Here is a 10090-nt window from a genome sequence, read left to right as displayed (position 1 = left end):
GCGGAGTCGTGCGGGTCGTGGCTGGAGAGGCGGCTCGGGCGCGCGTGGGGGAAAAAAGGAGGAGACACCGGCGCAGCACGCGGAGGAGAGGAGGCACGGGAAGGCAGCGCCGAGGGGCAGCAAGTGCCGCGTGGGAATGAGGGCTCGCAAGCACGCCCGTGGATAACCGGCGACGAACGACTGGGGGCGCGGTGGCTGTCGCACCGGGGGCGTAGCGGGGCTCGACGGTGGTGCGGACACCGGGCAGGAGCACGGCAGGGGCAGCCAAGGGACTCGAGGAGGCAGAGCTGCGCACGGTCGTGACCATGGCGTGCTGCGGCTTGCGTGCGCTCGCGCGAGGGGCCAGCATCGAACGGCTTGGCCCCGGTGGGCGCTGCGGGGATGCGGTGGTGAGGTGCTGCGGCCGGAGGAGCAGCACGTCGAGGGCGTCACGGTGGCAGCGGGGCGCGGGAGGGGCAGCACCCAGGCTCTGGTCCAGCGCGACAAAAGGGCGCGGGTGCGCTCGCTCGCGGGGGCAGCCAGCACCGGCGGAGTGAGGGCTCGGCGCGTAGTGGAGGTGGCGGACTAGAGCAGAGGCGCCTCTTCCCATAGCAGCAGAAAAAGGAGGAGGGGAAAGCCGCGGGAGACACGGCAGGACAGCGCAGAGAAAAACCAATGCAGACGGACAAGCCGAGGCAGACAAGGATGAGATGCTAGCTTCACTGGCCAAGGCGACGGGGATGCTGTCAAATGGGTTGCTTGGCTCGGTACCGAGGCAGTCCAGAGACAATCTAAGCTGGCAACAGAGGCAGAGGTGGAAAAGGTCTACTGCAGCAGTGCCCGGCTGCTTGCTGTAAATTTCGCTGGCTGCTAGTGCTCAAATAAAAAAAAAGTGGAAACGTCACAAATGCAGACAGTTGACAGAACTTAGACATGCATGAAGAGACGTCAACTTTTCCTGGCCTATCACTGAGCACACGCATGCAGCACCACGCTACTCACACACAAGAGCCGGCTTTAGACGATAGCAAGGACAGCGCGACGTGGCCGGCAGCGGCATTCATTGCAGAGAAAAAGTAAGGGAGGAAAAACAAAGAACAGTAGCAGCAGGCAAGGATGAGACCACCGCGTTGCGACGAAGACAATAACACGACGAGACAATGGAGGAAAGAAAGAGAAAGCAAGAGGTCGGTCAACTTGTACAGACTTGCAGAGAGCACAGACAGAGACGTTTACCGCAGTCCTAACGCCGCTGTTGCACGTTCCTTGATTTAGAGCTCTTGTCGTAACGTGTGTGTATATATATATATACACACACATATATACATATATATATATACACATATATACATATACATATATAACGGTTTACTACTTTAGTCAATTTGCAACGTCTAGGCATAGGAAAATTTCAGCAAGCTCGAATTTAAATTTGATTCAAAAGCTATATATATATATATGTATATATATATACACATATATATATATATATATATGTATATATATATATGTATATATATATATGTATATATATATATATATATGTATATCGTTCTATTTATTAATGGATTTTATTTTATTTACAAAAGTTGCTTTTCATGCTTAATCTAATAGAACGATCCGTTAGCTATCAATTGGCCAGAATTGCCGTTCGACATTCCTAAATATTTCTACGCCCGGCGTGATTTAATTTGAGTGTTACTTAAGTCCGCGAAACTAAGTCACAGGATTCGCTTATCGTCTCGAGTACGTTTTAAATCAAAAATTCGAGAAACTTGTTTCGGAAATTTTTACTTAGGCCTAAATCGCGGTACTAAATAAGATCGTAGCACCAGGGGTGTTACAATCGGGCTACCTCTGTTCGGCTGGTATTAAAGCCGGTTGAAGCTGTTTTGTTGTGAGAGAAAAATACTGTAGATTCTAGCTGATAAATCGGCTGATAAGTTCAAGCGAACAGGCCTGATACCCAAGTGGATTTCCCATTGAATCATAAAGCCATAACAAATGATCAGATACACCTTGGGTACTACCTTTGCAACTTCACCTTACCTTATTTTTAGCTAACGAAGGATGATCATCTTAATTTTGCCTTCTTGTAAGGCTATGATTCTAACCCTTCATTATATACCAGGATATCATCAAATAATACGAGCGCAAATTTACCTCATAGTGGTTTGCTCTTTCTCAGTCTTGATAGGAGACTATCGTGTAGGCATGGATATAGCTGCCTTGATTAATGGCGGTTCTTATAGAGTTTCATTAAGCTTACCAAATTCGATTGTCAATGCCTTATGAAATTTAGATGTTATGGTTTTGTAGTGTCTAGACTTTGTGTTCCATATATGATCATAGATTCTATATATCAATATGTATTGGACACCAAAGTTATAAGGGAAAATTAGTTCTATAGCACCGAAAGATCGCGGTATCCGGAAAATACCATCGAAAATCTGTCCATGCGTGAAATAACATTGAAAGAATGAACCGTTTCTGAAAAATACCATTCCGTCACGTTTTGAGATAGCTCCGTGAACTCTGCGTCACGGTGGTCACAACCCCAGGCAACCTCGCATTTGCGCTGCGTCGCCGTCGAAGTGCAGCACCAGCGGCGGCGCCTGCACCTTTTCCATGGACGTGCCACGCGGCAGCTCGAAGCACACCAGGTAGTCGTCGACACTCCGGTTCGCCACCGGCAGCTTGATGCCTTCCATCATGGCCTTCTTCAGCTCCTTGAACGCCGGCTCCACGAGGTACGCCAGCGTGGTCGCTGAGTCGAGGACCGTGCCGTCGGTCCCGTCGGGCTTTATCGCAAGGGCGTCCTCCGGCACGTCCAGCCGCTTGCTCCCGAGTGAGATCCCCACCATGGGCACGTAGTAGTAGATGTCCTCCACGGGGTTCTTCAGCAGTGGGATCGTCTGCACCTTCCCCGTGGTCTTGTACTTGTTCAGGTCGGCCATGGCGCCGAACATCACTGGGCTGGTCTTGCGGTCGGTGAAGGGGGTGAGGCAGTAGGAGAACTTGGTGATGGCCAGCTGCTTCAGCATGGACAGGGCGCCCAGAGACAGGCCCAGGATGCCGGACGCTTCGGCTATGGTGCCGTTGGCGAGCTTGCCGCAGCCGAAGGTGAGGTTGGCGGAGACGTTGTGGTGCGTCCCAAAGGTGAAGGTCTCGGTCGCGAGCACGCCGGTGCCCGTCATGATGCCGTAGTAGTTCTCGTACGCGCACTTGCGGTCAGTACAAGTCTTGTTGGTGAACGTGCCCTCCTCGCACGGCTTGCTGTTGCAGGGTAGGACGGAGAAGAAGGACGACCTAGCGGCGTCGAACACGGGCTCTAGCTGCTTCGCGGTGGGGCCAACAAGGCTGCACTGCGTCTAGAGGAGGTCGCTGCCTAGGTCTAGGATCACCTTGCTAGGCTGCGGCGGCGTGCCCACGCCCACGGTCAGGCAGTGGCCCTGGTGGGTGTACGGGGAGATGGTCACGTTGGCCGCCGCAATGTCGGTGGTGGCGGCGACGGGGGCGGCGGCCCCGCTCAGCTTGCCGAGGGCCTTGGCGAGCCTCCTCGCCTGCCGGGCATTGCTCTCGAGGGCGGCGCGGCGCCAAGTGTCATGCCTAGAAGCCCAAGCGGAGCGGCCAAAGAACGGGCTGTTGGTGTCCAAACGGAAGTTGAAATGGAAGATCGCATGGGCAGCTGGGGCGGCCGTCAACACGACGGCGACGAGGCACACGAGTTGGAGCCAGTGGTGAAGATGATGGTGTGCCATGCCTTGCATTGGGAAGCCACTCGCTCTTCCCGACGTTCCTACACGCCACGACGCTGCTACGGGATCCCTTCGCGGGGAACCTGGCCTCCCTCCTCGCGTCGTTGCTCGCGCTGCTGTCCGCCTTCTCCCTGGCGCTCTGCTTCTCCCTCGCGACCTGTAGGCTGCCCCCGGCCGAGAGCATCTAGGATGCCGCCCCCTTCCACGTCCCAGGGTTCCCGGAGAGCATCACGCTCACCGTGGACGAGGTCCCGGTGATAGTGACACAGTTCTTGTTCGACGTCCTCGAGTCATTCTACCTCTCCACGCCTGGCTAGTTGGCCCGCTGTTCCTCGCCACCGGCGAGTCACCGAAAGGCAGCGACGACAAGGACGAGGACCCCAAAGGGTGCCTCGCGTGGCTCGACGAGCGGCGGTTCGAGTCAGTGGTGTAGTCACCGTGGCACATCTCGAGGAGCTCGCGCATGGGCTGGTGGACTCCGGCGGCCTTGGCGAGCGTCGCCTCCATCTCCTCGACGCAGTCGATGCGCGCGTCGGCCTCGTCACGGAGCCTGCGCACGCCGCCGATGACGTGCGCGGGAGCGTGGTGCTCTAGCCAGCGCGTGATATCGATGCCGTAGTCAGCTGGCTCCATCCAGCGCGACAGCTGCAAAGCGCGGTGACGTTCCAGTGCGGGGACGCGTCGGCGCCTCCCTGACCCGCACCACGGCGCGAGCTCGCCGAGCTCCCATACCGAGCGCTGGGTGTGCGGGCCGAGGCCCTAGAAGAGTGGCAGCGACGGCTTGACGCTCGGCGGTGGAGCGGTACTGCAGCGCGTGCAGCAGCTGCCGCAGGGCCTCCCGGCCAGCTGCCGGTCCTGGTGGGTCTCCCGTCTCCGCCATAGATTGACGTACGGATGGCCCCAGCATGGCAAGGAGATTGGTGAGAGGGTGGGAAGAGGATGACAAGTGGGACCGTCCTCTTTCAGTGAAGTGCAGTGAGCGTGAGGCGGACGCCGTTGACAACTAGTTAACAGAATGCTAGATTTTGGAACGGATTATTACTTTCAATGGTATTTTACGTAACGGCAAATTTTCGATGGTATTTTTCCAAATGTCGTGATCTTTCGATGGTATAGAACCAATTTTCCCAAATTATAATGATTCTTCTTAAGCATAGAAACTAGTAGAATCTAACAAAATATTTTTGTATAACAGCTTTGATCCACTGGGCTCTTTTGGCTACAATTGTTGTTGTCGTTGTTGTTGTTGCTGCTGCTACAAACATGTAGTCCTACTCTATTGGATCAATACTTTGTATTTTTTACGGCTGCAACAGCGGTAAAAGCATTGCATAAATTGAACGGGAAGAAAAAAATGAACAAGTCTTATGGGAATACAGAGCCTGCTTGGTTGGCTTTCAAAATTTGACAAGCCAATGATTTAGCAACCAAAAGTTAATAAAATTTGGACAAAAATATTTGCTGCAGATTTTGCAAACTAAATATGGGGTATTGATAAATTTTGATAATCAACAAAATAGAGACCACCCAAGTTTTTGACAACCAAAATTTGGCTATCAACCTATGAAGCCAATCTTTGTAGTGATCTGACCCAGGAATCCTAAGTTGAGTCTTGTTTCACAGAACGTACGGCCGTACGAAACAGCTTTATTAAAGTAAAACCGTTCTGCTAATCCGGATGTTTGGCACGGGGTTACGGGCAGCCGACAACTATTCACGCAGCTCCTTCACTGTCGCTTTCCCCAGCTCGCACACTCCCCCAGCCTCCACTCCCTTTCCCCGTCCCGTCCCGTCCCGAGCTCCCGAGCTAGAACGAAGCAAGCCAACGCGGACGCACGCACAATCACACACTCTGACACGAACGCGGCGAACCCAAACCCCCTCGCCCCGAGGGCCGAGGCGAGATCCCACCCGCCAGCCGCGCCGGCGAAATCCTTCCCCGGCGCGCGCGGGCAGTGGCGCCGCCGCCGCGCGATGGGGTCGGTGTCCCTGAACGTGGCGTCCTCCCGGCGCGTCGGGCGGCGCCTGGCGTGCCTCTGCTCGCCCGCGCTGCTCAACCTCCTCGTGCTGCTCTCCCTCCTCTTCACCAACCTCCTCGCGTTCCTCGCCTTCCTCTCCCCCCGCGCGCACCCCGTCCCCGCCGCCACCGCCAACCTCTCCACCTCACCCTCCGCCATCTCCGCGCAGGTGGCCGCCATCGTGCGGGAGATCGACGCGACCCGCCTCGTCCCGCACCGCTTGGCGGCGGGCGACGGTGGCGGCACCACCCTGCCCCCGGAGCTGCTCCTCTTCATGTCCCCGCACGCGCTCCCGCTGGGCCGCGACGCGCGCACGGGGCTCACCCACATGCCGGCCTCCGTCGCGCACGCCTGCTTCCGCTCCCCCTCCACGCTCGCGCTCCTCGCCGCGTTCGCCTCCTACGCGCCCTACGCCGCCTGCCCGCGCAACGCCACGCTCCCGCACCGCCTCATCTCCAAGGCCTGCGAGCCGCTGCCCCGCCGCCGCTGCCTCTCCCGGGGCCCGCGCGCTGGGCTCCCGGCCTCCAACATGGGCGTCGACAGCCGCCGCTGGGTGAAGCCGCGCCACGACCACGAGTTCCTCATCGACGACGTCCTGCGCCTCGCCGCCGGCGCCGGCAAGATCCGGATCGGCTTCGACGTTGCCGGCGGCGCCGCCAACTTCGCCGCCCGGATGAGGGAGCGCGGGGTCACCGTCTTCACCACGGTGCTCGATAACGCCGGGAAGCCCATGAACGAGTTCGTGGCGGCCAGGGGACTGTTCCCGCTGCTGCTCTCGCCCGCGCACCGGTTCCCCTTCTACGACGGGGTGTTCGACCTCGTGCACGTCGGGACCACCGCATTGGCCGAAGGCGGGTCGCCGGCGTTGGGGCAGGCCGGGACGGAGGAGGCGCTGGAATTCTTCATGTTTGATGTCGACCGGGTGCTGCGCGCCAGTGGACTGCTCTGGATTGACAGCTACATGTGCCACAGCGATGAACGGTGGCAGGTGCTCGTCAGGCTCATTGGCAGGTTTGGTTACAAGAAGCTCAAATGGGTAATGGGAGAGAAGGCCGGCACAGGGAGTGCAAAGGCAGCAATGTACTTCTCTGCGGTGTTGCAGAAGCCGGCACGGGGTTGAAATTGGCTGGATGAAATGGATGGGTTGAAATCTGAGGTATGATGAATGTACCTTATCCTGATTGTTTGTAGTTCATCAGGGGATCTGACATGAGACATGAGTGTGCCCAATAGATGCCACGGATTAGGTTGATTCTATTGTTTGTTCAGATAGTATAACTTAAATAAGTGAAAAGAGTACAATTGTTCCACTTTTGGTATCATGTAATAGGCTGTTGTTAGCCTGTTAGGTGGGAAACATATGAAGTAGTTGTTGCTCAACTGGGGGATTGCAAAGTGGGTGTGCAGTGGTGTGCTATTCTCATTCAAGCAGAAAAGGAAAGTAAAGGATGCTCTTTGAGCTATTTATTCATGTTGTCTATCTAAAGCTAATATTTTTGCTGTCAGTTTAGTCTATAGTGTATGTGTGTGGCACAGCTTGTTCAAATTTCCTTGGACTTGTACCTTTCCACAATTGAGGGTCTATACTATGGGCCTGTTTGGATACAAGGGCTAATCACTAGCTATCTAAAAAGTAGCCCAAATTAGCTCTAGTGCATCCAAACAGGAGGGCTAATAGGTGGGTCAATTTTTTTAGACAAGTCTCCAAGTAGTTGTTAGCCAACTAGCTAACCAACCATAGCTAGTTTGAGCTATTTTTTTTGCCCCAACCAGTAATTAGCCATATGTATCAAACATGCCGTATATAGATTTCACTGCTTGTCTTCTAGTGTTGAAAATTGGGTTTAGGAGTCACCATTGTGTAACTCATTCTTATCCAATTGTACTAATTGTATGCAGGGCCATATTAAAGCAGGGATCCACAGTGTTTTCTTGTAGATAACTAGATAAAATCTATTTTGCAGCCAACTGATAGAGATGTGAGATTGTTTGCCTGACTGATAAATTTATGAGCTTCCACAGACAGATCTTCTATTTTGTTTCAGAAACATACATTGAATAGTCCAAGTTTGCTATGGGCAGACAATTTCTGCTTCTATTTTTACTCTCGTATTTGTGGAATTTTAACCAGTAGCATACATGTGGATAGTTCAAAGCATAATTGTGTGCAATCATGTGGTGTTATGAAATTACCTGCACACTGACTGCTAGTAATAGGCAGTCCCTGTAAGCATTTAAGCACTGTCTACTTCGGGAAGACATCTGGATCACGGCAAACAGTGTTATTGGAATCTTAACAAATAACACTGTCTACTTCTGTAGACATGTGCCACAATCAGCATGTTATTTCTTCTTTCTGGCAAACACAGCTCTGTATATGCTTTGTTGACAGGCAAAGTTATCAGGTCCCGTTATGTTACATTGTTTCTCTGGTGTCATATACTCATATGTACTCCAGGTAGCAAGCTGATCACTGAATCAAGGGAAATCAGTTCTTCAGATTGACTGATGTTTCTGCTATGATCAAACAACCAATACTGTCAGACTGTACTTGGTAGCAAAATTTGTTCAGGTCGTGCCTATACTGAATCAGTTACTCGAATGCTTGAGAGTTCACATTGATAATCGATATAAAAACACATAATCAAATGCAGAGCATTGTCTTTCCTGAAGAAGAGATTCACCATTACCAGGAGCATGAAAACGTGATGTGCACTTGTGCAGTATGTGAAACAATTGAATTGCTTCGTGAAAAAGAATATAGTGGCATGAAGACAAGTAAGGGCTTGCACTTGCTTGAACTTCTGAAGTTCCTATTCTGCTTCTACACGTGATTATGTTGATAATGTACAAATGGTTTTGCATTTTTTTTTTCTGTGAGTATTTATATTTGTGGATCCCTTCCGTTGGTGCCTGAACCCATGAATCACATTGGTACAACCGACAACCTGTGATTCATTCTCTTCTCAGCTTGTTCTAGCCTATTGTCTTGAGCTCCTGCTAGGTTGGTGCTTATGGATGTAAGGGCCTGTCTGTATCTCCTGAGAACTTTGAGAACGAAATACAAACATTTAGATTCTAAATAAGATTCTAGAATTCAATTATCCCACTAAATTCTGTTATTTAGAGATTCTCACTATTTATAGGCAATAACAATCACCCCTTAATATAGATTCTATATGTCACTACTGATTGGTTGCAAGTATCAGGGTGTGTTTGGATCAGGGAGCTAATAATTAGCCCATGTTTTATTATACCAATTAGAAAGCCTAAATCTGAGCTAATTTTAGGCTAATAAGAGCTAATGAGGACTAATTGGTGGTTAGAGTCCATTAGCCATTATTAACCCATAAATAGTTCATGTTTAATCTATTTTCACAAGGTGACCTAATTTTTAGCCGGTGCAGCGCATGTTGCCAGTGTTTGATTGCATGCATATGCTCTTATATCAGGTTTGCACATTGCTCAAAGTAGGCCTAATGCTACATTAGCTAGCGTGCCAGGTTTGGTCATATTAGACAATGCGGGCTTGCACAAAGCCTATGCGCATACACAAAAAAAAAAAACATTCTCATCCCCCGTATCTCTACTAGAAATATCAGACCTCAACTAGAACATAGAGGTGACTATATGCAACAAAATGTAAACAACCAAATACAATTTTATCAAATACGACTTATTCGTGCAAAAGAACCAAACATCAAGACACTGCATACGTTAACACTAGCTTACTGCATGAGGTCCAATGCAGACAAGATTAATACAAACAAACAATCAAACCCATATGACAAAATGTCAGTTGGTACTTCCTCTGTGCATAAAAACTTGAGACCGAGCTAGGTAGATGTTTCACTCTTGCTCCTTTCGCTCAAAATAAGTGTCGTTTTAGTCTTCTATACTTGTCCCAAAATAAGTGTTATTCTCGCTTCCTAACCCAATACACCTTTCTTTTCTCAATCATCTTTATCTCTATATCTTTCCTTCTCATTTTCTGCTTACTATACTTGTCGGATGCCGTGAGAAGGGGTACCCTAAGCAAGACCCAAAAAACGACTGCGTAGACTTCGTAAAGATCGAAACCAGCTAAACACCGCTGGCCTCGGCCGGTTCTCCGACTCGCCCGAGGCCCCCTCACCGCTGGCCTCGGCCGGTTCTCCGACTCGCCCGAGGCCCCCTCACCGCTAGCCTCGGCCGATTCTCCGACTCGCCCGAGGCCCCCTCGCCACTGACCTCGAGCGACTCCCCGCCGAAGGCCTCGGCCGGGCCACTGACCCTCCGTCTCGCGCGAGGCAGGCTCGGCAGCACTCCGCTGCCTCTTCCTTCTCCCGTCCCTCT

The 10090-nt window shown here is 51.8% G+C and overlaps 1 protein-coding gene and 1 pseudogene across 2 annotated transcripts; one reads left to right on the top strand and one right to left on the bottom strand.

Annotated features, from left to right (window-relative positions):
* Positions 1–2528: 2528 nt before the first annotated feature.
* On the bottom strand, positions 2529–3803 carry LOC136525551 (aspartic proteinase nepenthesin-1-like; annotated as a pseudogene).
* A 1728-nt stretch (positions 3804–5531) lies between these two features.
* On the top strand, positions 5532–8627 carry LOC136528147 (probable methyltransferase At1g29790). 2 transcript variants are annotated; one of them, XM_066521063.1, is made up of 2 exons: positions 5532–6911; positions 8214–8627. In XM_066521063.1, exon 1 carries the CDS (start codon positions 5712–5714, stop codon positions 6873–6875), a length of 1164 nt encoding a protein of 387 aa, XP_066377160.1. In that variant the 5' UTR covers positions 5532–5711; the 3' UTR covers positions 6876–6911; positions 8214–8627. The 2 variants fall into 2 exon arrangements, with proteins under 2 accessions (XP_066377160.1, XP_066377159.1); XM_066521062.1 differs by lacking the exon at positions 8214–8627 and adding an exon at positions 7655–8113.
* The last annotated feature ends 1463 nt before the right edge of the window (positions 8628–10090 follow it).

This window comes from Miscanthus floridulus, chromosome 19, assembly GCF_019320115.1.
Source record: "Miscanthus floridulus cultivar M001 chromosome 19, ASM1932011v1, whole genome shotgun sequence".
Classification (NCBI taxonomy): domain Eukaryota; kingdom Viridiplantae; phylum Streptophyta; class Magnoliopsida; order Poales; family Poaceae; genus Miscanthus; species Miscanthus floridulus.
Note: the sequence above shows the minus strand (reverse complement) of the source record. Positions and strands in the feature narration are given on the sequence as shown.